This window comes from Colias eurytheme, chromosome 21 (genome assembly GCF_061535395.1).
Source record: "Colias eurytheme isolate Ceu_HAF_F1 chromosome 21, ilColEury1 Martin Lab GWU primary, whole genome shotgun sequence".
NCBI lineage: Eukaryota > Metazoa > Arthropoda > Insecta > Lepidoptera > Pieridae > Colias > Colias eurytheme.
In genome coordinates, this window is record NC_143000.1 from 10,384,347 (window position 1) to 10,398,555 (window position 14,209).

Below are 14,209 nucleotides of genomic sequence, written 5' to 3' on the forward strand. Positions count from 1 at the left end.
AAAGTCAATACCCAATGCTTGTACCTATGTAGGTTTTTGTATTTTTCTATTGAAGAATGATGATTGATGTTCCATAATGATTTATTAACAATTATAAGAAACGAATACCGATACTGAATCAAAGAAATTTCTAAAACTTGTTCAACTATTTTCTTGACTTGTCACTTGATTTGTTTGTTGTCATGAACTGTGAAGTGTGACGTCACACGAAGCGCGCCAAATGGCCGTGTCGTTTGAATTGTCGATTTGAGTTGGGTTTTTTTCACTTTTTTACTTTTATAACATTTTTAAAGTGAAACTTTTATTACATCGTCTCAAACTTTTTGGTCTGTGTAGCGCATGTCGCGTGTATCGCGGCTGCCGAGTAGGTATACCTACTCGGCACGCGACATGCGCTACACAAAGCAGTGTTCGGAACCGTTCGAACAGTTTCACTTTTACCGTGGTTTCATAAAAACACACAACATTTTTTTTTTATATCCTTTTTTATATATTAAAATGTTTTATACTATCGGATAAAAAAATATAAAAAAATCATGCATATTCCCTATTGACACCCTTTTTACATAGCGCATTAAAACAACCAAGTTTAATGCTCTAAGCCTTTTTACGAAAATTGGTCCAATAGTTACATAATGATCTAAGTCCAGTAGTTATCTAGGTAAACCGCACAATAGAATGGCCCGACGCCTCGATACCCATAGGAAGTGACTACAAGCGCGGATCCAGGGGGGGGGTCACGGGGTCATGACCCCCCCCTGGGCTAGGTCCACGACCTAAGTGGACCACTAATTTAATATTAACTTTTTTAAATTAACAAATTAATACTGTTCAATATGATGTTTTTATTGAATTTTAAGACATAAAAGTAATATAGAACAATGAAATCAATTACAAACGGTAACGGAAGAGAATATAACAAACGATTTAAAAAAAACTATAACTGTGGAATAAAGTGTAATGGTAAAGTTGTATGTAATTAATTTTTTTTCTACAACTTTTGCTGTTACACTTTTCACACAAAACCTCAAATATCGAAATATCCCAGTTCGTGGATAAGACATAAAATAGCAAAATTTTTTTTCAAATGAACACTATAGAATACAGTCAAATTACAACAAAAAATCGGCCAAGTGTGCGTCGGACTCGCGCACCGAGGACTCCGAGCAAACATATTTTTTCATTATGTTGTATCTTATAATTTTGTTTAAAGGATTTTTTTCTTGGGGGCGCATAAAGCAAAATAACCAATCTTCTATTAGATGATACGTGTAATATGCAAGACCAAATCTAAAAAATAAAATATATATCAAACTAGATGATATGTTCAACGATTCTGTTTAATCAAAAACATAAAATATTAAAATTTACTCGATAAAAAAAAATCACCAAGTTAGCTCTAATTTTCACACTTTTACGTTTTCTACTTGACATGGTAATACTTATTATTGCTTATTATGATTTTTTTTTCATAAACAATTATATTAAAACATTTGCAAGATATTTGTCAGAGCATTTTGTGTAATTACTTTTAGTTTTGGTTTTATCTGCGATAAACCACTTTTATCGTGACAAAATCAAACGTTTATCTCGAGAAAAAAAGAGCGCCAAAAGTAATCCATCGTCCGGTGCGGTGAGGCGGCTTGAGACGTGTTCCGCTCATGCCGCCAACGGGAGGGAAGAGCAGGCAAACTACCTTTCCTGTTCTTGGCTTGCGCCTGGCCTGGAGATGGGCTGCCGCCGAGGGGGTCGCGGAAGAATTCCAACAAATACCCGCGGCCCCATCATTAAAGCGGCTCGACGGAACACAGTGGGGTTTTAGTCGGTAAGAATCCGACATAACCCACGGCTCCTTCCCCGGGGGCCGTGGGTATCTTTGGAAGATTTCCCCACTATAAAAAAAAAAAAAAAAAAAAAGTTATTACTACATCTGTGCTATAACACGATACTTTTTACTCAATTTCAAGACTGTGTTTACGGGACAGGGTGCTCCCTGCAGGTATTGATTCCCTTGCTAATGTCGAAATCCTACGGTCTACGGTCCCTTGATGCTGTGAAAAATTCAAACGTTTTAGCCAACGCAATCAAAAGATGCAGCTGTAATATCTGAAATTTTTCGACACTCCCTAAGAAATCAAAACCTACACGGTAGTTCCCAAGTACACAGAGTCATGAAATTTAGTACAATCAAACGGCTTATAACGCAGACTAGCTTACCGCCCGCGGCTTCGCCCGCTTTCTCTAAAACCTTATAAATTATATACTATTCCTCTTGAATCACTCTATCTTTAAAAAAACTACATCGAAATTTGTTGCGTAGTTTTAAAGATTTAATCATACATAGGGACATAGGCACAGAGACAACGACTTTGTTTACTAATTGCGAAAAGCATGAATTTTTCCTTAGATTATAATATAAAAAAATATTAAAAAAAAATTTTAACTTACAACCCTGTTACTCATGAACGCTGACATGTATTAACTTGATATTTATACCAAAAACTCAAGTCTAAAATACCTTTACGCTTAAATAAAATCAAGCTTCTATGTCAACGAATCAGAAGATACAGCCGTAAATGCCGAAAAATTTCGCAAATTTCGACATTCGCAAGGGAATCAAAACTCAAAACCTACAGGGTACTTTCCGTAAACTCAGAATCTTGAAATTCGGTACAAAGCAACATCTTATAGTACAGATACAGGAATAATTGCAAAAAATATATATTTTTCAAGTTTGTCTGCCTGTGAAGACCCTTTTTCTCAGGAACACGTGGAGGTATCAATCTGAAATTCATACCGAATACTCAAATCTACGGTTCCTTATAGCTGTGAAAAAAATCAAACTTATAAGCCAACGCAATCAAAAGATACAGCCATTTATGCCGTAAATTATCGCAAATTTCGACATTATCGCAAGGGAATCAAAATCTATAGGTATTGTACTACTTCCTGTGAACACAGAGTTCTGAAATTTGGTTAAAAGCAATGTCAGCACAGATGGAGGAAAAATTGCTAAAACATACATTTCATGCTTATCAACATTCGCAAGTGTTGCCAGGAATCAAAACCTACAGGGTACTTCCCGTGAACACAGAATCTTGATATTTAATCTTTATTTAATAGAAACTTATGTCTTATAGCACATATAAAGGAAAAATCGCAAAAAGCATAAATTTAATATTAAAACATATAAAAATGTTTGTACGGAACTCTTGGTTCGCCAATCCGACTCGCACTTGACCATTTTTTTTTTAAATCTACGTATAAATTAAATTACCAAAATATAGCTTTTGAAAATTGACCACGTCTATGTGACCCCCCCCTGGCACTAAAGCTGGATCCGCCCTTGAGTGACTACCGAATTTTTTGCATAATATCAGTAGTCCGTATGGCGGAGGTATATCCCACGAAAATCGTTATTTGAAGACTTTTTCAAATGGGTCTCATCTTAGGTCTCACACTAGAATGTTTATTGGCAAAACTCTAATGTCTTGATGCATGTAAACCCTGATGTAAACATTTTAAACGAGACTTTGAATGCTTTAATCTCTACGTTGCCGATTAATTGTTAATGAACATCGTTTTTAAATTATATCGAACCGTTTTTGAACATTGCTCAATGTTTTGTTGCATGATTGTTGAAAAAAAACCAACAAGTGTATGGAAGCACGTATGGTGGACGTTCCATGTACCCGGAATAAGCGGTTCGATTCCACCTTCTTTTTCCGAACCGCAAGGGACTGGAACATGCTTTCTGAATCTTTGTTCCCCGACGTGTCTTCAAGCGTAGAGTGAAGTAGACCGTACCTTCTAAAGAAGCGCGAACCATCTTAGACCACATCTCAGCTTAACATCAGGCGAGATTGTGGTCAAGCTCTTCCCTATCGACAATAAAAAAAAATACGTTTTAAGTAGATAAATGCACATTCGCGGTAAGTTCACGGTGGGCATTACACCAAACAGAGTTCAGTTTAACACTTGTTTATCATATTTAAACTACTAGCAGTCCGCCCCGGCTTCGCCCGTGGTTTTATTCTTGCTTTTAAAAATGTAGGACTGACTGTGAATTCTCATATTTTTTTTAGTATTTTAAAATAAATAATTTTGAAATATTACCTATTTATTTATTTTTCTTAATTTTTTTATCTGTGGACAATTGTCATCCATCAGATATGCAGTTAAATGGCAACAATTTGATCAACGGAAGCCGCCATTTATGTGACGTCATGGGCGGAGTTTAGTTGAAGATCGAATTTGGATTCGGTTGGCGGGCGCGGCCATCTTGGTGAATAAGTGACCTGGCGATTTGGATTTAGTTAGTGAAAAATCAGTTGTAATCCACAATGTCGGAAAGGGAAGATAATGTGTATAAGGCTAAATTGGCCGAACAGGCCGAGCGTTATGATGGTAAGCATTTATTTTTGTTGAACTCTAAATTATTAGGACATAAAATTCCATCGTATTTTCGCCGACAGTTGAAAGATGATTTTACCGATAGTTACGAAAACTTCACCTATAATCGGTTTGTAAAAGATGAAATAAGTCTTTATTGAACATAAAATAGCATTGATGCATTCAAATTTCTAGATATATTGTACAAACTATGAATCAATGGCATTCGTTAGGCTTGGTCAACGATCGATGCGTCATCCGCCGGTGGGATGCCCTTTATAAAATTCTATTCCAGGGAATAATGTAGACACATTAGGAAACACTACAACTATTACTGGATGTAGAAATACACAACTATTATTTCAATTGCATGTCATTTCTATCTGCTGGTGGAAATCGTAAGTTGAGAAATCGGTGAAACAAAAAGTAATCTTTTTTCCAAAGAGACAAAACTCGATCGATGTCATTGAGTTCAGTGAAGCATAGCGTACCTTGGACAATTATTAGATAGAGGTGTAGGAATGTTCTAGATTGCAGGGCTAGTGTCGAAAGGTCGGCAACCTGTCTCGGGGTTTCACCCATTGTTAACCATAATGCACTTGTGAATGTCACTACTATCACATACTCATCAGTTGTGATAAAAACCACTATTCTTAAACTTTTATTTCAACTTTCGCTCCATTTCATTTACGAAACTGTTTCACGTACTACTTTTCATTCATATATATTTGCATTTTAATTATTATTATAAATTACTTACATTGGTGGGTGGAAAAAGACCTAAATTTTATTTCACTGAGTCATATTGCTGAACTTATTTCATCATCGTTTCGCTAGGTTACTGATACTACTAATACATAATAGATTTATTTAAATGATAACTGCCATAACCTTTTGTGATAAGAGGTTATTAGGTATTTATTTTAAAATATTTTAAATGAAAGTTTTTAGAAACTGTGTGTAACAAAGACAGTGATGATAAAAAATGTTTGCAGAAATGGTTCAGGCAATGAAGAATGTCGCCTCGTGCAATGTATCAGACAATGAGCTCACAGTGGAGGAGAGGAACCTCCTCTCGGTTGCATATAAGAATGTCATAGGAGCCCGCCGAGCCTCCTGGAGAATCATATCATCCATTGAACAGAAAGAAGAGACAAAAGTATGTTCTAGTTTTTAGACAGCTACATTATAGAGATAATTCACTAATGTGAAGGTTTAGGGTCTGATAAACGCAAGTTTATATTTAAGTTATATGATTAATGAACACAGTCACTAGTGAATGTGTGAAATGAACAGACTACTACTTCTACATATCTGACTATTTTTAATAAAATTAAGCTGCAAAAGTTCAATTTTCTGCTAAGAAAAAGATATGGAAACTTTTCTTCAATAGTTGTCCTTTTTCAATAATAGATTAATGTTAATGAACAACCCTTATTGGGGATGGCAAGGTTAAAGTTTCATGACTTCTACGAAATTGCACATGTAAAAAGGGTGTGGTCTGTATGGGCTGCTGATTGATGATATGCTGTAGCCTATTTTCAGGCTGATTCTTAGTAAATTATTCCTAATCCCATTAGAGCAGAATACTAAATAGGCCACATGGAACTTGGAACAATGTGTTTGTTCTTGTGGGAATTGTGAACTCCCTCCTCTGTCAAGTTCACACTTACATGCATGTTACTTTATTAATTAATTTCCCACCCACAATTATATTTAAGGTAAACATGTTTGATATTCAAAGATTCATGAAATGATGATAATATGATAATATTTTGTAACACTAATAATTGTCCTGCTTAGTTGGTAAGAGCAGCTAACTATTAATTAACTCATTTTACATATTCCATTTCAGTTAGATTATAATTGAAATGAATCATAAGCAGATACCTACATGATTGCTACAGCATTGTGAATTATCATAGAATAAGTTGTGTCATAAGTGACAATGATGACTAACTCACTGGGGACTTGTGTAAGAGCTGGGCCCAACGTGTAGCCTTGTTGCTATACTAAATACTAATGAACACTGACCATATTGAGAGTTTGGAAAGCTTATGACATATTGGGAAATAATAATATCTGTACTAAATAAAACATGGCTTCTTATTTTTTCAATTAAAACAATTTCAATTCTGCAGCATTTTGAATTTTGAAATCAATAAATTAGAAGCAAAAAATATCTTCTAATTCTATTTTATTTAAAATAGATATAAAACTTATTTTCTATGAATATGATATACCTAGGTAATAGATATTAAATAACATATTAATGTGTAGTCATGTTAAAGGTCATTACACTCCTCTTGATAAACTTTATTATTGAAAAATGTTGTTTTAGGTTAATCATTTTCATAACAATATGGCCTGTGATAAAGAAAAAACGAATTATTACAATAATTTTTGTACTTGCATAAATTTCACGATTCATGACGTAAAAAGGCTTTCATGAACATCTGTTGAATTCAAATAGATGTAATATTTTTGCTGCAGAGAAAGACGAAATATCTAGGTACATTGAATTTTAAAATAATTATCTCACATTCGCCGCGTTCGTCAAACGCACTACGTTTCACAGTCGCAACAGTGTAATAAGTATGAATTAACTCAATAAATAATATAAAAATGAGCACAAAAAGCTCTGGTTCATACCTATCTCGAGTTATACTTTTTCCTTAATGAAAATTGTACTCTAGCATATTTTGCGAAAAGTAGCGGTCACAAAATATATAAGTCAAGGCCGTCACGAATGCTCGCTCGATTTACATATTGATTAGTTAATTTTCTCCAATTAACCGCTCTTTGCCATATAGGCGAAAACGTATAATTAACACTCGAGTGAAAACACCAACCTCATTTGGTTTGGCTCAATTACCTGCAATGAGAATCTTGATAACCTCGCGTCTGAGGATTATCTTCGTTAGAACAATATTTGCACGATTACATTACAATTATAGTGGAGGCACCGTTTAAAGCAACACCCAATTATTTTGTTCTGCACAATACTCAGATTCGAAAGAGCATCGCTACATATTTCGGTATGACCGTGTGTGCGCTCATTAATTAACATTGCTTATTATCGAACGATATAGAAGGCTTGCTCATATCCATCGTGTAGATTGTATGAAATGCGTCGCATTTTGTTAGGAAAAATATTAAGGTACAAGTTTCGTGAGAAAATCAATTCGTAAGAACCTCTACCATAAAACGCTTGTATATCGCGTGCCGCACCCTTTCAGTCTGTAGTAAAGCCGATAGTACCCAAATCGGCTCATTGTAACGGTGACTGAAAGCCAAAATTGTATGAATCCATGAATACATAATGCCGTGAAGTGACCTACTTACCCTAATTAGTAAACCGTGATGTGACGGGCAGACGAAACAAGGCGGTTTCTTGGTGAAATTCGAATAATGTTCATTGATAAAGTTTTATGTTTACTTTCATATTAGTTTATTCGCCGTATATTTTATGAATGATCAACATTGAAAACAAACTGCGTGAAGAATATACTGAGTGACACTGATGAAGGTCCGTGATCAATTAGCTGAACAATAAAAAGCTTCAAATTTATTTTTTTGTTATTTAACGTCGGCCCTAAAGCCCATTTCAATTAGGTAATTTTGCCCGGCCCATACCTAACAATTATTACGTCACTGTTCATTATTATAAATGCCGCTTTTTAATTAATATTTTTTATGAAAGGCCTGATATTCAGATTAAAAACCAGTCTACGTTATTGCTAAACATCAATTAGTATACGATCTTTGTTTAATACAAGTCTTGTTAAAAGCACGCAAAGTATAGTTGTAAGTGTAGCGCCCTCGTGCGGTGTGCGCGTGAGGTGCAGGTCGGTAACGGCGCGCGGCGTGTTGCAGGGCGCGGAGGACAAGCTGAACATGATCCGCGCGTACCGCAGCCAGGTGGAGAAGGAGCTGCGCGACATCTGCTCCGACATCCTCGGCGTGCTCGACAAGCACCTCATACCCAGCTCGCAGACCGGCGAGTCCAAGGTCTTCTACTACAAAATGAAGGTAAACTATAAACACCCACACACACACCCACACACACACACACACACACACACACACACACACACACACACACACACAAACACACTCCATACGCATGTTTCGGATGATGAGAGATGACTTCCAGGTCAAATGGAGTCAAATGAATAAGTCTTGAATAACGCAATTTTATCACATTAGTTGTATTGAGTAGGCTAGCAACGTAGCTGTGGATTTGCGTATAATCCATATCTCCACGTCGTCGATCGTAAAATTAGATTATGACATCAATATGTCTTTTGACAATTGTTTTCATATTTATCACTGCATTCCATTAAATCCTAGTGTAATATGCGCCTAATATAGTTTTTACAGTCTAAACTTGTATGTATAGACTAGAGCAGTTAATTTATATTTAAACCAATGTCTAATTTAAACGACATTTCATTAACTGACTTCAAAAAAAAGGAGGAGGTTATCAATTCGGCCGGTATGTTTTTTTTTTATGTATGTACACCGATTACTCCGTGGTTTCTGAACCGATTTACGTGATTCTTTTTTTATTCGATGCGGGATGGTGTCGAATTGGTCCCATAAAAATTTTATTCGGATAGGCCCAGTAGTTTTTATTTTATGAGCATTTTTGTCTGTATTTGTACAAGTGCAAGTTTGAAGTCGGTTGTTTTTAACGCAGTTATTTTAAAAACTAGATTCATTCAAGTTTGATACCTCATTAAGTTGAACTGAATTGAGTATGAACTACATATTATCTCAATGAAATATGATATATTCGGTTTTATTCTATTTATACTTCAGTTACCTTGCTTTACAACTCTGATATGTGTATCACGCGTTTATTATTCTTATTTATTGGATCATTCACTATTTCTAATAAACAATTCCAAGCAGATACACATTTTCATTTTCGATGAGCAATACTTCCGCTGCTTATTGTATGGGCTGTTTAAGGAAGTGCCCCAAGGAAGTTTCTTGCCCCCACTACAAAACTTTACATTGTAAAATATCTTTACAAGTTTACTTAGTTTGTTAGAGGATTATTGCTGATCTACATTATTACGTAGTTTATCGTGCCGTATACACAAATACGCCACACATAGTAAGTTTACTCGGCCCTTCCGACGTTGAATCTTGATCAGGGTCACAACTCGCTATCAAGTCGCGTACGTTGGCATCGGCGTTATGTAAATATAGCGTGAATGTGTAGTCTCTTTGGCTTGAATGAGCTAACGTAGCTCAAGTGAGGTTATGAGGCAATTATTGTGGAAAACGTTTTATTAGCCGATACCGAGTCGGTTTCTGTATAATTTACAATATCCACTCGGTTGTTGCGTCAGTACTTATTGAATCCGCGGATCTTCCCACCTCGGTTCCTTTCATTCGCGATAAATGACATGTACGAGGTGGCTGATACAATTTGCCGAGTGTAAAGTGAGCGGCCGTGGGCGGCTCTGACGTGCGCGGGAATTATTTCCAGGAGCTGCACATTACACGATCTTTCATGACTCTTAAATTAATTACGCGAATTACACGTTTCCTCATTAAATGCAACGCTATAAATTTATTAGATTAACTTTGTAGGCGACGTATAAAAATTTAAACGCTACTCGTACGTAACAAATTCGCTCCTATCAATACCACAATCAAATTATTTCACTATAACATTTAATTTACGTCGTACACTAGAATGTCGTGTTAATTGACCTTGGTTGACGAAAACTGCGCAGGTTTTTTTGATCCGTTCCTGTGGCGACTACGGTTTACATTACATATTGTGTGTATCATTGTGACGTATGCTGTTTTGCTTATTATAAGTGTGACGCCATTAGAGCGAAAGTGCTACATGATATTAGTTATATACGGAAATATATAATTTTATGAGATGCCATTGACTAGAGGAATATATTTATGCAACGGATATTCCACTGTCAAATTGTAAACTCTATGAATTGCATTCAATTCCTTCCTACTAAAAGCAGCCATTGCAATAAATCCCGAACAAGCTTAGCACATTGTGAAAATTTGGACGGATATTAAAAAAGTTTTATGATATCATTTGGCATTTGGCATGAAAGTTTGCAAGCTACGCATAATGCATTCTATACGGCGATCGTAACGGCGTAGCGCCGTAGTAGTGGCGTGTGATCGATAGCAGCCGGCTCTCGGCTGCCGGCTGGAGGGTGCTGGCAGCCGCCGCGCTTACGTAAGCCGCCGCCGACCACTGAACCTCCACTACGGACTACGCTAATTCATTTACCGCCACTTCGGTATTCTTGTGATCACGAGTTTGTAATTTGTTTAAACATACAAATTTAAGTGATTGCAGAACTTGATATGCTGAATTCATTATTTGAATATACATGTAACATGTAAAAGGTTAATTAAGTATACATACCTAATTGATTCCTGAATAAAAATACGAGAATTTATACGGATTTTTTTATCACCTATTCTTATATTCCTATACAATATATGACACAGAATTTAATTAATAATTTAACATTTCGTCAGACTAGGTTTTTCCTGAGTCATGTCGAATAATCAATTTGCAATGACTGGATATTTTGATGCATGTAACACAATAAAATCAATGTTACAGTATACATATAGTTTCTAATTTATATTGTTAATTATGTGTTACTTTTATGAATTACTTTTGAGGTTTTTACTTTTTAATTATGAAGTAAGAAAAAAGGGGTTATAGTTATACTTTTAGTTATATCCAGTCTGTATCGAATTCAAAGTTTATGTTGTCACATTGCAAACAACTCGCCTTGTTCTGTTTCCCTATTTGGCCCTTACAATGAGTCATTGTGGCTAGTATTTACTATATAGTGAAATGCACAGGACATAGAGAATGCAATGTGATGGTGTGTTGCAGGGTGACTACCACCGGTACCTGGCGGAGTTCGCGACGGGCAACGACCGCAAGGAGGCGGCGGAGAACTCGCTGGTGGCGTACAAGGCCGCGTCCGACATCGCCATGACCGAGCTGCCGCCCACGCACCCCATCCGCCTCGGGCTGGCGCTCAACTTCTCCGTGAGTACCACTTGTACTTACAACATAAACTTTCTTTGCTATTTGTATACACAACGTCGACATGCCCTTATAAGGATGTACCATACGCCGGCAAACGGACGTGGGAACGCGGTGTTTGTTGGCCTGAGCCATCAGATGTTTGAGTTGTTAATCAGCGGGCCGCGTCACTGGGTGATGTCACCGCGCCGCCGGAATGCGTAGCGGCGTCTCGCGAGAGAGAGCCGGTGATTACCCGCGCGCTGGCCCCGCGCCAGACGCCGCTTCCTGATACTGACCGATGATGTATACCTCGCCATGTTCTCGCCTCGACAAATAGATATAGCTGAGATAGACACGATGTCGTATGCAAATAATGGAATAACGGTTGGTTCTTGTTCCGTGCGCAGGTGTTCTACTACGAGATCCTGAACAGCCCGGACCGCGCGTGCCGGCTGGCCAAGGCCGCGTTCGACGACGCCATCGCGGAGCTGGACACGCTGTCGGAGGAGAGCTACAAGGACTCGACGCTGATCATGCAGCTGCTGCGCGACAACCTCACGCTGTGGACGTCGGACATGCAGGGCGACGGCGAGGCGGAGGGCGAGCCCAAGGAGCCGGCGCCCGACGCCGACGACCAGGACGTGTCGTAAGCGCGCCGCACGTCGAGACGTTCGTTCCGGTACTTTGGTATTGCATTTTATGTACGTCGGTGAGAATGTATTCTCTTAACGTTAACTCGATCTCTACCGTTGATTAGCTTCCCCGCTCCCGTAGCGTTCGTCGGTCTCCTCTCCGGGGCGGGCTCTCGGCGGCCGCTCTCCGAACTGTAAATTTTCCAAGTATTTTGTACCGCGTCCGCGAGCGTCCGGCCGCGGCTCCGTTAGCACAAAGGCGTCGTGCCCGCATCGCATTACAAACGTTTGGAGTGTTCACACTTGGATCGCTTTAATTACTTACGAGTATTGTGATAGAGATTTGTATATTTAATTTATTTTATAATTTCGCATATTTGTCGAGAATATCATCGTGTAGCGCTATACATGTTATCTGTACTATTTTTACAGGACGAAAACGGTAGTTGTAAAGTTGTGCTAGGTTAAGGTTTAGCACTCGGTGAATAATTTATTTGCGACGTAGAGCCCGAAACATTCCATCTCGTATGCGCTATGTGCTATCCGTGGCGAGTGCGTGCCCGAGTAAGATATTAGCGTTATTTTTATTTGAATTTGTAATATTGCATATATTTTTGTTAATTTATCCACAAAAAAATACTGATGCAGTTAGCCTTAGTGTTATGCAATATTGATTTATGTCCTACCAACTACTGAAAATTTATTGTAAATGACAGTGTAAATCTAATAATAAAATTCAAAAGTCCACAGTGTAGTTTTATTGCCTTGTCCTCGCGTGCTGTGTACAGTGAGCTCGCACTAATTACGTTCACTTCAAGTGGTGTGACTGATCGATCTACATAAAATATGGTTAAATGATCGCTTGTTTGACACGTTGTATTTACTCACCCCAGTCGTAACTATTAAATGTAGTGTACATGAGCCATTTCAAAGAGAATATTATAGATGTACAAAAGGTTAAGCAAGTGTCTGTTTTAAGTTTTAATATTTACAAAACAATAATGAAAAAACATTTTCACCAAAACTTTTTATTGTGAAGAAAATAAATACAGAATTTGTTTATTGTAACAACACAATCAAGTAGGTAACGATGACGCCCATAACCTGTAACAATGAATGCATCTGAATTGTTAACTATAGCGGAGCCAATTTAATAGGCAACATTTGACGTCTATCAATTTTATCTTCGAAGAGAGGTAACCTGCTTAAAAACATCGATTAAAGTGAATTAATCGATACGGATTTGAAACATTTGTCAATCGAATTTATTAATTTATGATGATTTTTATTCAGAAGTAATCAATGCATTCGATTCTAGATGTCAGATTTCGATTTTTAGAGTAACGTCTCTGGTATTTAAAAAGAAAAAAGGTTTATTGACACAAAATTGTAGCGACGTCAGTTCTTCAATTCAGAAATTGTTTATTATGTTTAGAATGGTTTATCAGTAAAATGAAATATTAAAATTACTTGTATCGGTCATTATTATTATAAATATGTGGTCGTAATTGAAAAAAGTTAAGCAAATGTGCAGTTCTAACAAAACGAAATATCATGTTATTCTATGTTGTCGTTACTAGGTTACGTTGTTGAATTTTGTTGAACTGTCAAATGTTGCCTATTAAAATGGCTCTACTATAATAGCACAGCAAGTCAGCTGTCATATTTTCACATCACGTTTGTATTTACTATTCATGTGCATGGACGTATAAAAAAAGACGGACGGTATATCGCCTAAACATTGAGTGAAGCCTAGTAATGGCGGCGACACATCCATGTGTGTGTGCCATGTTGCCATGGCAACAGCTGTCCTGATGACAATGGCGGCTGTATTTTTTTCTATAAATTTTGCCGTAATAATTTTGTCATTAAAATATAAAAGAAATAACTTGCTTCCCTGTGGAATGCAATCCCTTGTGTTTTGTTATTTAAAATTGTACTGTTGCGACACCATTTAACCGCGCAAGACGGCATTTTAAATATTTTTTGTGAAACAGTGACGCTGTTAATCAGTTGGTAGTTCACGACGTAATGGCGGCCGACTAGCTTACTATGGTGAGAGTGTGTGCGTGTTCATTGTCTTTACACGATCGCTAGCTTACTATGGTGGCTTCACGTTGTTTGTTCGTAATACGGCGTC

The 14,209-nt window shown here is 37.2% G+C and overlaps 1 protein-coding gene across 1 annotated transcript; it reads left to right on the plus strand.

The window, feature by feature from the left end:
• The first annotated feature begins 4,222 nt into the window (after nt 1-4,222).
• 14-3-3epsilon (tyrosine 3-monooxygenase/tryptophan 5-monooxygenase activation protein epsilon) lies at nt 4,223-12,816 on the plus strand. The gene is made up of 5 exons (XM_090114726.1): nt 4,223-4,407; nt 5,388-5,551; nt 8,269-8,424; nt 11,300-11,458; nt 11,845-12,816. Exons 1-5 carry the CDS (start codon nt 4,344-4,346, stop codon nt 12,085-12,087), a joined length of 786 nt encoding a protein of 261 aa, XP_089970852.1. The 5' UTR covers nt 4,223-4,343; the 3' UTR covers nt 12,088-12,816.
• The last annotated feature ends 1,393 nt before the right edge of the window (nt 12,817-14,209 follow it).